Raw genomic sequence first — 15,789 nt, 5'->3', positions numbered from 1 at the left:
AAATTGAACAGACAAAAATTGTGATTTCCATTGAGACATCCTTGCGATCATAACTGCTACATAATGGAGTTTATTTCTATAAAGATGAGAAGTTGCCTATTCTCCTACCAATCGTCAAAAATACTGATCAGGTCTTAAAGAACCGGTGTACATTTGGAGAAGCCGAAGAAACTCAAAGAGGAAACACTAACTGCTAAATTAAGATGATTGGGGGATGTATTATTGCAATGGAATTGAAAACCAGAACAAGCAAACCAATGAAATGATGATACCCTACAAGGGTGCATTACGAAGATATCGTTTCTCATACAATCCTATCACTTGGTCAGCCACAGTCCACATAATGGCTTGCCCGGGTGGTATCCTCATGAGCCGAGGCAGGAGTCCTTTCCACAAAGCCAGAAGCCCTTCCTCTGCGTATATTGTCCTGATCGCATGAATCATGCCCTTGTATTTCATCTTGCCATCCACACCTCGGCTCTGAGCCATCAGCCTCGTTTTCACAACATCAAAGGGACCCGTGCAAATGGGGCCGGCTGTGCCTGCAAGGAAACCAGATATCATAGATTGCCATGGCAGCAGGACTCTCCCATCTCCTTCATGTTTCTTCCACAAGAGAACATCGAACGCATTTTTGGCTGTAAACATGGCAGCCTGGTTCGTGCCATTGCGCATAACAGTCGGAGCAGCACCTGACCAAAGCCCACGGATACCTTCCTCCCGAATGATCGTACGAGCACAGTGAATAGGACCCTTATACTTCAGAAGCCCAAGACTCAATCCTTTCTGCTGCTGTAGTCTAATTTTCACCACCTGCATCAATCAGGACCAAAGCCGACAATGAATACGCAGAATTTCCTTGTTTTCTTGAATGACCTATGTTAGCTTGCACACAAAGATTCACACAGGAGCTCCCTCAAGAGCATAACTAACTGACTGAAGCCAACAATGCCATATAACCAGCTAACCATTTCAGCTATAAACTGAGTATAACTAATGCAACTAACAGCACAATCTTAAACAATCCCACATCGATGCTTAAGAGTTCATACATGTTCGGACAAAATGCTAATTCTCTTACGCACATTATTTTTCACGAGTGAGCTGTTGAGATTTAAATCTCAACCTTAGCATATTTGTGTTTTGATTCGCACGAGAGCATCACTCTCGGATGCAAACTAACAGCGATCGGAAGAGATTAAGCAAGTGCAATGAGCAATTCAAAACATAAAAGGCGGTCGGTCGCAAAATAAACAAATTAAATCAGTATCTTCCCTGAATTCTCTTATCTAAATTTAGCCACACAATTGCCAATCATAGATAAAATCCACGAAGAAATCAAATTTTGGCATTCTGGCATAGCTACATTGGCTCTAGCAAATGTAGTTCCTATGCACCCAAGTCCGAATCTCCATCCACTTTAAAAGATTAGTGGTGCATAAGTCCGAATCTCCGTTCACTTTAAAATATTAGTTTAAAGTAGAATATAGCTTGTAACATGCCACCTACCACCCCAAGATACAAATCTAACCCGAATTTACCCCAAGATACAAATCTAACCCGCATTACGAAATTCGAATAAAGTTGTCATCTTTTCAATTGAAAACTAAGAAGACAAATGCACAGACCTCAAACGGCGTGACAATGACGAGAGCTTCGAGAACTCCAGCTCCGAACCCAGAAATGAGCCGGCCATGGTTGCTGACCTTCCCGGTCTCCGCGTCCTTAAACGCGCCCTGCAGCACGGCGTTGGAGCCCATCCGAAGCGCGTACTTCAAGGTCAGGTGGGTGGCGAAGGGGGTCAGGCCCTTCCAGAGAGCCCGGACTCCCTCGGTGCGGGCAACGGTGGCGCCGCAGTGGATGATTCCCTTGTAGGTGCCGGTCCGGTCGAGCTGGAGCCGGGTCTTGATGACATCGATGGGCTGTAGGCACGCGGCCTCCATGATGCCGCCGAGCGAACCCGACAGGGCCTTCACGTACGGCGGAATCGGCGGCTTCTTGGGCGGCGGCGGCGGCGGCTGTGGTGGGCTCGTCGGATTGGGGTTTTCATTTCGGTTTTCTTCCATGTTTTTTGGGATTTCGATTCCAAACTTCGAACTGGATTTGGAAATCGAAATCTGGGTTTTGATCAGAAGAAGAAGAAGGGAAGGGAAAAGACCAAGTTCTCCTCCTCCTCCTCTTCTTCTTACTTATGAGCAATGAACGGTCACGTCTTCCTCTTTGTTCAAACTGAATTGGCAGGCATTGGGAGAATAATTAGAAGTAATTAATTAGTGGTTTGAGTACAATTAAAAGTAATTTTTTGAGTTGACAATTCATTATAGTAATTAATTAGTGGTTAAGTACGTTTATTTTCCTGCATAAACGGAGGTCAAATGGGGAAGAATCTTTTACCAGAACTGGAGAGACGTCTGAGGACCAAATTCAGGTTGTCTCGCGTGTTTTTGGATCTGATGGGCCGCCGGTTTTGGCGCGCGGGTGAATAAGACGGGCTTGCTAATATTTGGGCCGGAAATTCTCACAACACAACTCAATGGTGGAGTCCACTACAATTGACTTGTAGTCCATTTGAGGCCCAATCATAAAATTGCGCTTGGTTTAATGATTTCACCATTGTTCTTCTGGTTTGCATTTATTAGGGAAAAAAATTGGCATCTAACCAAATAAGTCTCAACTTCTTGTACTAAGGAATTTATTTTAACGTGAAGGTTATATTATTGTTATGTTGTTAATTTACACGTTACAAAAAAATTACAGAATAATTTCTCTCAAAAAAATTACAGAGCAATTTTTGTAAAAGAAATTAGAGTTTTAGTTTGTTAAAAAAATGCCATATTTTAACCACAAATTTTAAAGGCTTTTTAGCCAAAATGGCTCCTAAGATTTGCATAACACATAACTTTGGTCCCTGAGATTTGAAATCAATAGAAGTGGTTCCTGAGATTGTCCACCATCAATCATTTTGGTTATTCCGTGCAAAATTATGTTAAATAGGGATGAAAATGATAAATATACCCTCAATTTAATAAATAATGAGTCAAAATGATTTGACAAAAATTAAGGGTATTTTGGTTATTCTATTGTTATATAATGTAGATTTTTCAAGGAATAACCAAAATAATTAATGATGGATAAACTCAGAAACCAATTATATTGATTTCAAATATCAGGGACCAAAGTGAGGAGTTATGCAAATCTCGTAGACTATTTTGGCTAAGTGCATCTCCAAGGGAGATGTCAAAATCCTAGGTGGAATGCCACTGTATATATTTGACATCAAAAGTCTCTCCAACCGAAATGTTATTTGCTGACTGGATTTGAAGGCTTAGTGATTTGATGTCAAATTTATTTTTAATTCATTTTAATAGTGGGTCCCTTATTCCACTAACATTTTAACCAATAAAATTTTTATTTCAACATTTTTTTTAATAATTACAATCATTTAAAACTCTATTTAAATAATAAAATAATATTTGACAATTCGGTTGGAGAAGTACAAAATTTGACATAAGGCTTCAGATTGCCACATCAGTCATCAATTGTAATTTGACTCTTATAATTTGATATTTCTTATGGAGATGGTCTAAAAAGCCAAATTTAAATTTGAAAGCTTATATATAGTTTGACATCATTTAAAGTTGTGCTCGTCACTCATGATGTCAAATTAAATTATTATTTTATTAAATAATATTATATAATAATTCTTTTAAAAAAGAATAAATTAAATTTATACAACTCATTTAATATTCAATTATTATTATTATTTTTTTTTTTTGAAGCTGCTGTCCATTTTGGTAGCAAATGATAGCTTTTAATTCATGTCATGCCCCCTCATATTTAGCTTTTCAGTCGAATAATATTATTTTTGTGCTTTTGTGACTTTTAGTGCTGATTTGTGCTTCCTTGTACCCAATTTTTAGATTGATCTTAGATTAGACAAGAATAGATTAGAATAGTATGGTATATGATTTGCAAGATCGATCATATCATTTGGCAACGGTGCCAGATACAGTGTGGACCGAGTTGAGTGAGTCACCAAAAAGCAATGGACTCGTGTCATTCTTACTGCAGAGTTAAACACCGTTTTGACAGAGCACATCAGCTGCGTGGCATCACCCCAAAACCTCCAGAGCTCCCATCAGCCGCGTTCACCGCAAAACCCATTCGATCAGTTCGAAGTTTAAACCATGAACAATCTCTCTCTCTCTCTCTCTCTAGGCAAGCGTGCTGGTGCACTGTAGCAGCACATTTGCTTCGGTCTCTCTCTCTCTCTCTCTCTCTCTCTCTCTCTAGGCAAGCGTGCTGGTGCACTGTAGCAGCACATTTGCTTCGGTGCAGACCTATAGGGTGAAAAGTAGAAAACAAAGATATAGAGTTATAGCAGTGATGACCATGAAGCTACGGACTCGTGTCGTTCTCCAAACCCCATGCTACTTCTTCACTGACAAAAACACCTACGTGGCATTACTCCAAAACTCCCCGTCAGCCGCGTGTACCCTTATGTGTCACCTCCTCCTCCCTTTTGCCTCATCACTCGCCTTCCATCCCTACCCCTATAAAAACAACTATTTCCCTCCAATTTAACTCAGCAACAATTTCAGACAAAATTCAAAAGAGTTCCGTGACGTGAGAAACAATAAGAGAAATGGCATCCGAACAGGAAAGGCGAGACCCACAGAGAAGGCAAGAACTGGACCAAAAGGCAAGGCAGGGAGAGACCGTCGTTCCAGGGGGAACGGGCGGCAAGAACCTTGATGCTCAGGAGCACCTTGCTGAAGGTAAACCTTAAAAAATATGCATCCTAAATTTCAATCTACTGTGTGTAGCTTTTTGGACCTGGCTAATGATAGTTGTGTGTGCATGGCGTTGAAGGACGCCACCGTGGAGGCGAAACAAGGAAGGAGCAGCTAGGTCATGAGGGGTACCAGGAACTGGGCCACCGCGGAGGTGAGACAAGGAAGGAGCAGCTAGGTCATGAGGGGTATCAGGAACTGGGGCAACGTGGAGGCGAGGCCAGGAAGGAGCAGCTTGGTCATGAAGGGTACCAGGAGCTGGGCCACCGCGGAGGCGAGGCCAGGAAGGAGCAGATTGGACATGAAGGGTACCAGGAGATGGGCAAAAAGGGCGGGCTTAGCACTAAGGACAAGTCCGGAGGAGAGCGTGCTGCCGAGGAAGGCATCGAGATTGACGAGTCCAAGTACAAGACGAAGAGCCGCTAACATGGATTATTAACCAGTGCTTCCAAGCCCAAGGCCTCTGACTTGTAGTTTTTGTTATTAGGGTTTCTAAGTTTGGTTTAACTAGGGTTGTAGGATGCGTGGTGTGTCTAGTGTCTTTGTTCTTCGTAGGTGGTTGTAGTAATAATGCTTGTCCAAGTGTGTTCAGTGTCGGTCGGAGTTAGAAATTACATCGCCAGCATCTTGTGTATCCAAGCTTGTTTTGAGGTTTCTTTAACTTTAAGTGTCTGTACATAAGTGTTTGTACTTTTTTAACTTTCTGGTAATTGTATCAATGGGCGAATCAATGATATGTTACAACACCCTTTTGCATTTCCAATTGATCAGGTGAAATATCGAGTATCGATATTGAGCTAACGATTAATAGTCAATCCGGAGTGTTAACACCAATATTTGGAATGGAAGCTGAACTACCATTTCGTTCTCCCATATGAGAGATTTTTTTAGTATGACAGGCACATCACATGGTACATCACATGTCATTATATAGATGGTAAGATATGGTACATCACATGTCACTATATAGATGGTAGGATATGTGTTATTAATTGAAAAAAAAATATTCTACCTTAAGAAAGAATATCTTAATTTTTTGTTTATCTACCAATTTTAGATGGTTGGGGGAAACTAAATTAAAAAAATCCAATCTGCTTGCTTCTACTTAAAAATATGTGGTGTACCAATTTGTATTCTCCCGTCACAATTAAAAATTTCTTCTCTCAAGGGGGATTTTTATTTTTTGAATCGATTTTTAAAGAAAAAAAATTGCAAGAGGAATGTTTTATAATTCTAGGAATTTTTAAAGAACAAACATAATTGTTCATAAATGTCTTAAAAAAAACCAAAAAAATGGATCTGCAGCTGAAGCATTTTATTCATCTAATTATCCAGTACTTGAATAATCATTCATCGTTTTTGAAAACTATAAATTGCTTTTTTTTGTAAGCACTTGTACAAGAAACCCTTCCATTAGTCTCGGTGATTGGAGGGCTTCTTAACAGAATAAGTACTATATTTTAAGAATAAATGGAAGAGTTTAAATAGCACGATGGAAGAGTTTCAATATTTTAAGAATAAATGGAAGAGTTTAAATGAAAAAATAGATGCAAATCGCCTGACTAAATCCAATGAATTTTAAATGGAAAAATAGATGCAAAATTGTATGGTTGTCCTAAGTTGAATGTAGAAGATGTCGGAAGATTCAAACACGCTTATGCGTAGGTGCTCAATATAAATTGAGTTTACTGAACATTGAATGCTTCCGATCTTATATATATGATTAAACATTATTCAGAATCACAAGTCCCTAATGAGTTATGGGCGATTTCTGCCAATTTCGATGTAAGGGGGGAGTAGAACGACTCAATATTTTGCGAATTGCCCTTTTTTTGGGGACAGGATCCTCTCCAGATTCTTTTGGTGAGGGTTCGTAAATCATATTCGTTCATCGTAAGGGTTCGTAAATCATATTCGTTCATCGTACGTCGTACAGTTAGTTTTTGTCCTATTTGTATTTAATTTTAAACAAAAATATTTAAAATGATTTCTGATCTGCACGATGTGCGATGAATGATTCATAGAATCCTCACAAAGAGGATTGGGCGAGAATCCAAATTCCATTTTTTGTGAGAGCAATCGAGGTATCGGGCAGTTGATTGCTTCCACCTTGAGGGTTGGTGTCAGCTCGTTCGATATCGACTATCGAGGACCGGATTGGAATGAAATGGATAATCTCTACCTTCAACAGTGTCCTGCCCATTCCACTCCAATCTAATCCTCCTTACTAAATAAGGCCTTATAGGACACAATCCTTTGTCACTGTAACACAACAAACGGTAGAATTTATATAGAACAACAGAAGAATCTAGTTATTAGGCTCAAGTGAGACGAGCAACACGAAATCTCAAGTGTGACAAAATCGGCGGTCGAATGAATCCATCATTTCCCTAAAGATAAATGAACACCGCCAAATGCAGCACCATATTTACAGCAGCAACCTCCATTTCCCAAGGCAGTAATCAAAACACAGATGATAATTCGTAATCGTCAACAAAACTTTGCTACAAGTGATGGAAGACATAGGATGGCATTAGCTGTTCTACCTGACTGCCGCAGCACTGCATTGGGTGGTCGTGTAATTTTCTCTCTCTCTCTCTCTCTCTCTCTCTCTCTCTCTCTCTCTCTCTCTCTCTCTTTCTTCTCCTTTTTCGACCCAAGTGCTTCAAAATGTCAATGACTTGTCGCCAATGCTGTTACTAAAAGACCGAGCACGAGAAACGGCTGCGCACTGGCCTGGAATACACGCAGAGCAAATTTGAACATCTCATTCTTTGATGGTACAATATTGGATAATTAAGTAGGGGTTTGAAGGAACGAAAATCCTAGAGTATATCAATGTGTTCCGCATATTGCGGAGTTTAATGGCGGAATGTGAGCTCAAGAATCTAATGGAATTAACGGGTGAATGTGAGCCACTTAGGAGGCAATATATAATATAAGTTGATGTAGCTCTTGAAATAATACCTGATATTTAACATCGTACTTGACGGGGTCTTTGAGAAAGTACTTGAACTGCAGAGCACGAAATTTCGTAAGCAAAGTACTTATGACTTATGAGTCATGTCTGTTAAAATCTGTGTCAAAACCGGGATAAGAAGCGTTTATCTCGGTTTTGTTCACCATTTAGCATACGATTCTGGTTACCATTAAGCTGAATCAACAATCTTTTAAAAAGAGATCTACCTGGAAAAAGACTTGAGGACCTATCAAGGCAAGGAGAGCTAATGCATGATATGGTTTACCAGCCCCTAGCAGATAACCTGCAAACCATTCAACAGATGTCACATGAATCGTCTTTATGTGTACAATTAACTCTAATTTAGTAATTTGTATTCCAAACTATATAGGATTAGCTTGGTCACTCATAAACAACACAATCCAAAGTCCGATAATCACAACAATCTGCACAGCGAAGATGAACATACCAGCGATTGATAACTGAGTGATGTCAATGGCACTAACACAAATCCATTTGGCAGTTTCAGAACCAAAAGCTACAGGGAGTGACTGCAAACAGCATTGCCACAATAATGTTACGTTACTACAACTAAGAGTGCTAAAAACATTGTAATGGAGAAGATTAAAGACCTGAAGTCCCAGTTCTCTATCTCCTTCCACACTTTTAAAGTCGTTTACAATAGCAATTCCCAACTGAAAATGCGGCAGGAAAAAAAAATGCAGTCAGTTGGATTTGAGCAATTATGTAAACACATGTTAAGATACTTCTTTCAGAAACATACCCCAGCTATGCTGTACAAGAGTGTGAGGATGATTATGTCAGGTGTGAGGGTCCCAAATAATGCCTGACCAGCCCACCTGTCAATAAGAGATTGAACTGAAATCCGTTACCCAGCACCATGGATATCTAAAACAGTTTCTAGGATTCAACCAAGCTACATGAAATCATTGGTCACAGTTCTTTATTAGTAATGAAGACCTGTTGTGACAAGAGTCCTAAGAGGTACAAAATTACAAGAACAAGGAGGGATGATAACCATTTAATTCAATGTATTTCTTGGGTGCAGAATACTTTTATATCAATCATAAGTACAAAACGATCCCTAATCACGAGTTCTCAGGCCCTTATATGAAAGATCTAATTTTTGTAAATCACAAAAGAAATATAATGCAGGGGATATCGCACCATGGCAAACTGATATAACTTGCACCAAGGGCAAAATTTCCAATCCATCCATTTTGTTTCAGCTGCAAGCAACAACTCATGAAGCATTGTCAGGGCTTAAGCAAAGTTTCTTCTGGAACATCAAACAAAGCAAAGTGTTTGATTTGTTGATAGTGGGGAAAACTACCTTTAAAGGTGGAGCAGAGTAAATGTATGATAGCAAGGATCCACCCAAAGCAAGGTAAAATAATATTGGAAAGTTATGTCCTGCCTGAAAAGGACAGTTATTCATGATTGACATCCGATCTAAATATTTACAAGTGTAAGAAAGAGCCGGTCCATCATTTGAATACTTACCCACACATCTAATATACCAGCAAAGCTAAGGCCTCCTAAAAGCAGCACCCATATTTGAGCAATAACCTGAACGAAAACAAATTACAGGATTAAAAATACAGTCGTCATCCATCAGTTTTTATACAATAAAGCCAAAATACAGCTAGTACCCTTACCTCATTCTCAGATATTGCTCCTGAGGGAATTGGACGATAAGGTTCATTAATTGCATCAATCTCTCGGTCATACCAGTCATTCAGAGTCTAAAAGAAGGCATGGAGTAATGGGACGATAAAGATCTCACCAATCAAAACCAAAATCAAACTATGCATCCCAAGTAAATCATCATACCTGGGTATAACCAGTGAGAAAAGGGCCGGACATGCACATGCACATTATTGATTTAGCAACGTCCTCAAAAGTCCAATGAAAATTTCCTACAACGTGAAAAAATATCCTCAAAAGTAATTCATGGACAAGGGATAAGTAGAGAATATAACTGGAATTCCACACTACAACTCATAACAAATGCCACTAATATTAGATGGGTTGTCAAAAGCTTCTGACCACTCCGACACCATAGAGTAGCATACATGCTCTCGCATCAATATTATGGTAAAGTGCCAGTTCTTATCCGTAATGGATCTCCAAGTCCAAATACCGACCACATTCATCATAAACGGAAAATATTCTGGCTCATGTATGTAATCTTATAGGTTGACTGGCCAAGCCAGAGAGTATTTCATAAATTAGTATACTTTTTTTTTTTCCAGAAAGTGTTCATGGAAAGCAGCACATCCAAAGATAACATGGCAGTATTAATGCAGGAACTTCTGAAGTAAAGTAAGCTTTTGAAAATGAGAACTGGGAGGAGATGGGAAACAGGAATATTTCTGTGCATTTTAAGTTGTAGAGGACTTAAATAGCTCCATACAGAATTTTCAATCATGAACCAACAAGTATAACGTAACTAGAGAGTTCGAACTATGAATGCTCAGGTATATAGGACGAGCGTACCAGAAGCAGCAGCTCCGCAAACCACTCCCCATACCAGTGGAGGCCAAGTTACAGGTTTTGTCAGCTGAAGCCGAATCTTCCATGTGTTCTGCACAGTTTAACTCACAGATTCAACTCCCGTCTCAAAAGTTTTTTGTCACTATGATTCTATCAACTTATTATCCACTAAAAAAGCATATTAACTAAAACCCAAAACTCAGACCATCCACTTTACTAATTAGATACCATAATCGCAGTGAACAAAATGCCGTCGTGTAAAGTACCAACTATTCCAAAAACACCTATTACTTTCTTTTTTTCTTTTCAGGATTTAAATGCTAAGCATTCATCTGCTTCTTACACACAAAATGCATGTAAAAGTTATTCCAGCCACTACCAATTTATTAACAGACAAAGAAGTTCTTCCCCGAGTTCGGTTCAACAAAATAAAGCTTCAAGGATCATATGAAGAAAACCAAATTTACGCAAACACACCAACACACCCAAAGAGAAGGTACTAAAACTCATATAATAAAGAACCAACATTGACGACATACAGTTTCCTTTGAAGCTCCTTTAATCCCCAGAAGCTGATTGAAGCTCGAACCGCCTTTCGCAGGCGCCTTATCCGGTACCGCAGATTCAACCGCTACCAAAAGAAAAAAAAACACAAATCTCAACTTCAAAACTCAAAATCTCTCCCTATAAACCCCCCCGACTCTCAAATTTCACAAAAACAAAAGGAAATGCAGAATCTTTATAGTTTAATATAACAAAAAACCTTCGTTGGTATCGGTCTCCGCAGCCCTAACAGTAAGCCTCCTTCCTGCAAATTTCAAAATTTTCGAAAACTCTCAATCAGTAAATCTTACTTGTCAATAGATTAATGAGAACAAATAAATTGAAAAGGAATAAAAATTTTGAAAAAATTGGATTGGAGGTTGGAAATGAAACTTGAGCATTGTTTTGCTGGAATTTGAATTCGCCGGCAACCAAACACGGAGCAAATAAGCGAGTGGACTCACTGGTAAACGACACGGAAACCGGCGCGAAGGCGGACTGAGCCCGAACTCGGTTGGTGTTGAGCTTCGATAAGGTGATAGACGACACCGTATTGAGCACGGACGCCATTGGAGCTGTAAGGAGCTTACTGGCCGAGTGCGGAGGGAGATGAAGTGGAAGAGCTACTGCGCTGACTAGCCGATAACTATACTACCTGTGATAAATGTTTGACGAGGAAACAAAAGGGGGTTGATGTGGTAGAAATTTTTTATTGTCGCGAAACGTATGGTACACCAGATTTTTTATGTAAATGATTAGAAATTTTATTTTTTAAATTATTAATTTTTTAACACGTATATCTCATTATTTATATAATGATACGTATGGTATACCACATTGTGTAACGATCGCATTGAAAAATCCCCGTTTAAACTGTGAGTGATTACGTGGAGGTGTGGGATTGGTGGGTTGACGTTAGTTAAGTTTTAGTACCCTTACTTTTTGGCATTTATTGGAACAGGTTGATGTAATACATCCTCGTACAGAGTCCCACTGATGCGCTCCGTCCTAGGAGTCGGATTGTCTTTATAAGAATCTGGTGATATTTCAATCATATCCGTTTATCGTATATTGTGCGATAAAAAATTATTGTAAATTTTTTTATTTATAATTAAATATAAACAGTATCTGATAAAAATTAGTCTCGTGATGTACAATAAATGGATGTGATTAGAGAATCTTAACGATCCTCACAAAAAGAATTCAATGAGGATCCTCTCTCGCGCTCAGTTGTCTCAAGGTTTATAATTATGGTGGTTTTTCCCAAAATATAAAAAGTTGAAATAAAGAGAAAAATAAATAATTTGACCAAAAAAAGGGAGAAAAATAAATACTAATATTGGATTCATGGATTGAAATTATAATTATTGTTGCTAATTTATATTTTGGGTGGTCGTATTAAACATAATTAAAAGTTGAAATAATAATAATTTTATTAAGTCCTCTTTGATATCAGACTTATTCGACTAGATCCGTCATTTATATATTCTGATTAACCATCGCCGTCTATTTGTTCATATCACCAACATAACAGTAATGTTGTGTTAATTACATACCCATGAGATCCCACCTACTCCTCCATGTCTCACCATCTTTGGCGAGAGCCCACAATTCAAAACAATGATTTCAATTCAGACAACTTAGTCACTAGTTACGCAGGTCACTAAAAACGCCTACTCTGCTAATCTCAACAAATTCGTCAAAACAAGTCATTATATATTTCAATATTTCAATCTCAACTCGTTTTATATTTCCGTCAATCAATTTTTTTGTTATTGTTGATCTCTCTCAAGCAACACAAGTTCTCGCGAATTGGATAGAAACAAAAATGTTTGTTATTACAACTAACATAAAATTAAGATGCAATTAGATCAAGCTAACTTAGGATGGGATTGTTCAATTGGAAAACATTGCGTTTGGATCCAAAATTGTAGAATTTGAGTTTCCAAGATATATTCTGAAGAAGACGGTACAGAAAAGTGGAGCTCCATGAAGGCTCCATTTGATGTCCATGGGTCACAACCAAAAAGTGGAGCCCCAAAAGCATTTGGGGTCATTGGACGGTGCATATTACGCCAGGCTGCCGCTTTTACAAGTATTTCGAACAAAGCCCAAGTTAGGCCCAAAAGCCCAAATATGGCTTGCATTTAATTCAACGTACCAAGCACTAGGAAGCATAATTAGTTAAGGAATATCATTCATAAAGTTTGGATTCCTGAATGAAGGATTTTGGATTTTCTGTTAACAATGAAACTTTTTGGAGTGTTGGGAACATGGTTGGTACACTGAGTTTCATAATATAATTTGTTGAATTTTTTTTTAACAAAGTTTCTAATCAATTTTATTATTACATTTGATGTATCGGGTTGTATTTCCGGTACACTGAAAAATCTTTCTGAATCCAGAAAATGATGAATGGATGCAGATTCCAGAATGATTACGTCATACAATTAATAGTGCTATTTTAATTTTGAGGATCTTTACATTATTATTGCATTGTCTCGGACGACCATTTTGACTCTCAAATCTTCGACCATACTATGAAGAAAAATTTTGGTCGATAATACATCTCTCCATCGTGCACTCTCACGTTAGTATTACTATCATTATCTTGGACACTCAATTGAGCTCTCAAAAGATTTGATCCTATTATGCCAAACAAATTAATCGACATTATTGTGTCTCTTCACTGTGTCACTCTTTCTTCTTCTCTCCTTCTCATATTATAAATAAGAAGGAAAAAAAAAACTATGATGTTATTGTTACATATTCCGATTGTATCACTATCGTTTCTCACATAATCTCAGACGAGTGAAGAAAGTGACACAGTGTGATACCTATCGAATATATGCAATAGGAATAAGGAAATGTCTTGTAATGTTGATGCAAAATATGAGATGGGTTTCACCTTTCACTCAATTCTAAAATGTTCCCTTAAAAAATATAAAGGATCAAAATCTGTACAAACCTCACTCTATTATTATGGTTAATGGAGTATAAATAATGTCCTCAGAGTATATATCGAAACCCTAAAGTAATAATTTGGTCCTTATGCCAAAATCTCTCCCTCTCCCTCCCTCTCTCTCCATCAATCTTTGTTATGGATCATATTATTTCAAAGTCCTCTAGGAGGAAGACTTGATCGGGTCTAGGGTTTAGAGATCCTCTTTGAATTTCACAGTCTGAAATCCAAAGATTAGGCAATCTTGACTATTCAAATTCAATCAGACGGTCCCTATCAACTCATTTCAATGGCCCACTTCTCACAAATCAAGAGTTTCAGATCTCTTTACACAAACCACGAACCCAAATTTTTTGATCCGTAGGCTCAGAACAGCAAATTAGTAAGGTCCAGAGATAATCCAAATTCCCTCTCCAGAGAGAACCTTGGCAGCATAGGAAGATGCTCCATTCCCCAAATCCACTTGGTGCAGAAAATTCTCTCCTATTAATTCCCTTATATATACTTCCTTCGTTCACAATCTTCACGTTTCCTTGCTACCATTTAGGAATTTGGAATCCTACATATGCTTCAAGGGAATCCAATTCCCAATCCCATTTAGCACAGAGCCTCTTGCCTAAAAGTGGAACATTATGGGAGAACTTTCCCAACTTAGAGGACACTTTACCGCTGCAGATGCAGAGATGCTAACACTAATTGCCAACAAACCAATCTTTTGTGTCGTCATTCTTGTGTATGCATGGTATCAAACAAGCATATGCAATGCTAGATCTTAACTACCCCATATAGAAGCTAATTATTCAAATCATCGCATCGAACTCTTTACTTATTCTAATTTTGAGCATATTATTTCTTCAAACTTCGTCGCTACTTCACTACTTCACGGCTTAGAGCTCCAAAATGTTAAGGAGAAGAAGATTGCAAAATGGTAATTTTTTGTATATTCTGTTGAAGTACAGAGTGCCGAATTTAAATATATAATACTCGTTTAAAAATTAAATCAATGATAATTCAAGTCTTGATGGAGATTGATTGAAGTACAATTACCACAAACTAATTTTTCACACTACAAACAAAAAGTAAAACACAAACTAATAATCTTTAGATTATGATATCGAACTATTTGACTTTCACAACTTATATATAGCTCCAAAATAGTAGGACTAGGATGATAAAAAAATTGGTAATTTTTTCACAGATGTCATCGAAGTGAACCGTACTTAATTTAAACAAAATATTTATACATAAGAAATTGAAATAATCATAAATTAGGTCACGAGCCAAAATCTTGGCCCAATAAAGATTGATGAAGATTGGTTGCGGTGATTGAGACTTGATGGAGTCGGACTCATAAACTATTTTTGCACACATGAAAAAGACACATTTTCCAACAAAAAAACGATAAGTAAATGATGTAAATTATGCGTAAACTTGCTTGTTTGTTTGTTTTTTCTTTTTAAAAAATATCCAGATGAGTTAACTTTGTCTAGGTAAAAATAAAAAAATCATGTTACCGAAAATAAAATATAAAAAATGTTCAAAAGATTGAAGCAAACAGATATATCATCACCCCCAAGCTTCTTTGTATTTATTTGTTTTCTGTTTTTTCTTGGCTGACTCATTGTATTTTAGTTTTTGTTACCATCAGCAATGTTAGCCACGTACCTACTAGGCGAAAGGGACTGAAAAGTATTTAAGGCTTTTAGCCAAAATAATCATTGAAATTTTATATAAGTGATATCTGAAATTGTCCACCGTTAATTATTTTAGTCATTCTGTGAAAAATCTACGTTACATTAAGGGTATTTTTATCGAATCAACCTCTCCGCCTGAACTGGTGGTTTCTTCAATTTAACGGAGATTTTCACAAAACGATTGACGAGCGACAATCTCAATGACTAATTCTATTGATTTGAAATCTTATGGACTAAAATGAAGAGATATACCAATTAAGAACCATTTTAGCTAATAAACTATTAGTTAAAGATCTATCTCTTTCAAGTTCAACAACCAAA

The 15,789-nt window shown here is 37.8% G+C and overlaps 3 protein-coding genes across 4 annotated transcripts; 1 reads left to right on the top strand and 2 right to left on the bottom strand.

Moving 5' to 3' along the window:
- Positions 1-3: 3 nt before the first annotated feature.
- Positions 4-2,346, bottom strand: LOC103450673 (mitochondrial succinate-fumarate transporter 1). Its single transcript, XM_008390045.4, has 2 exons — positions 1,629-2,346; positions 4-813 (listed from the first exon to the last, which is right to left on the bottom strand). The coding sequence occupies exons 1-2, from the start codon at positions 2,064-2,066 to the stop codon at positions 274-276; spliced, it is 978 nt and encodes a 325-aa protein (XP_008388267.3). The 5' UTR covers positions 2,067-2,346; the 3' UTR covers positions 4-273.
- Positions 2,347-4,601: 2,255 nt separating this feature from the next.
- LOC103451197 (em-like protein GEA1) lies at positions 4,602-5,537 on the top strand. Its single transcript, XM_008390631.4, has 2 exons — positions 4,602-4,778; positions 4,873-5,537. The coding sequence occupies exons 1-2, from the start codon at positions 4,646-4,648 to the stop codon at positions 5,217-5,219; spliced, it is 480 nt and encodes a 159-aa protein (XP_008388853.2). The 5' UTR covers positions 4,602-4,645; the 3' UTR covers positions 5,220-5,537.
- Positions 5,538-7,048: 1,511 nt separating this feature from the next.
- On the bottom strand, positions 7,049-11,496 carry LOC103450672 (chlorophyll synthase, chloroplastic-like). 2 transcript variants are annotated; one of them, XM_029089672.2, is made up of 15 exons: positions 11,277-11,496; positions 11,033-11,077; positions 10,809-10,900; positions 10,273-10,360; positions 9,607-9,692; positions 9,432-9,518; positions 9,277-9,342; positions 9,107-9,190; positions 8,941-9,002; positions 8,537-8,612; positions 8,385-8,447; positions 8,222-8,303; positions 7,980-8,056; positions 7,761-7,808; positions 7,049-7,529 (listed from the first exon to the last, which is right to left on the bottom strand). In XM_029089672.2, the coding sequence occupies exons 1-15, from the start codon at positions 11,380-11,382 to the stop codon at positions 7,467-7,469; spliced, it is 1,125 nt and encodes a 374-aa protein (XP_028945505.1). In that variant the 5' UTR covers positions 11,383-11,496; the 3' UTR covers positions 7,049-7,466. The 2 variants fall into 2 exon arrangements, with proteins under 2 accessions (XP_028945505.1, XP_028945506.1); XM_029089673.2 differs by having other exon boundaries at positions 7,980-8,044.
- Positions 11,497-15,789: the final 4,293 nt, after the last annotated feature.

The sequence above is a fragment of the Malus domestica genome, chromosome 12, assembly GCF_042453785.1.
Source record: "Malus domestica chromosome 12, GDT2T_hap1".
NCBI classification, from domain to species: domain Eukaryota; kingdom Viridiplantae; phylum Streptophyta; class Magnoliopsida; order Rosales; family Rosaceae; genus Malus; species Malus domestica.
Note: the sequence above shows the minus strand (reverse complement) of the source record. Positions and strands in the feature narration are given on the sequence as shown.

Bases quoted from the DNA above. Each gene is read 5' to 3' on its own strand.
- LOC103450673 (XM_008390045.4), bottom strand. From the start codon at position 2,066: ATGGAAGAAAACCGAAATGAAAACCCCAATCCGACGAGCCCACCACAG. The intron at 814-1,628 runs GTCTGTGCATTT...TGATTGATGCAG, and splicing joins TCATTGTCACGCCGTTTGAG to GTGGTGAAAATTAGACTACA.
- LOC103451197 (XM_008390631.4), top strand. From the start codon at position 4,646: ATGGCATCCGAACAGGAAAGGCGAGACCCACAGAGAAGGCAAGAACTG. The intron at 4,779-4,872 runs GTAAACCTTAAA...ATGGCGTTGAAG, and splicing joins TCAGGAGCACCTTGCTGAAG to GACGCCACCGTGGAGGCGAA.
- LOC103450672 (XM_029089672.2), bottom strand. From the start codon at position 11,382: ATGGCGTCCGTGCTCAATACGGTGTCGTCTATCACCTTATCGAAGCTC. The intron at 8,448-8,536 runs GTATGTTTCTGA...CCGCATTTTCAG, and splicing joins TCTTGTACAGCATAGCTGGG to TTGGGAATTGCTATTGTAAA. The intron at 7,530-7,760 runs GTATTATTTCAA...CGTGTATTCCAG, and splicing joins AGTACGATGTTAAATATCAG to GCCAGTGCGCAGCCGTTTCT.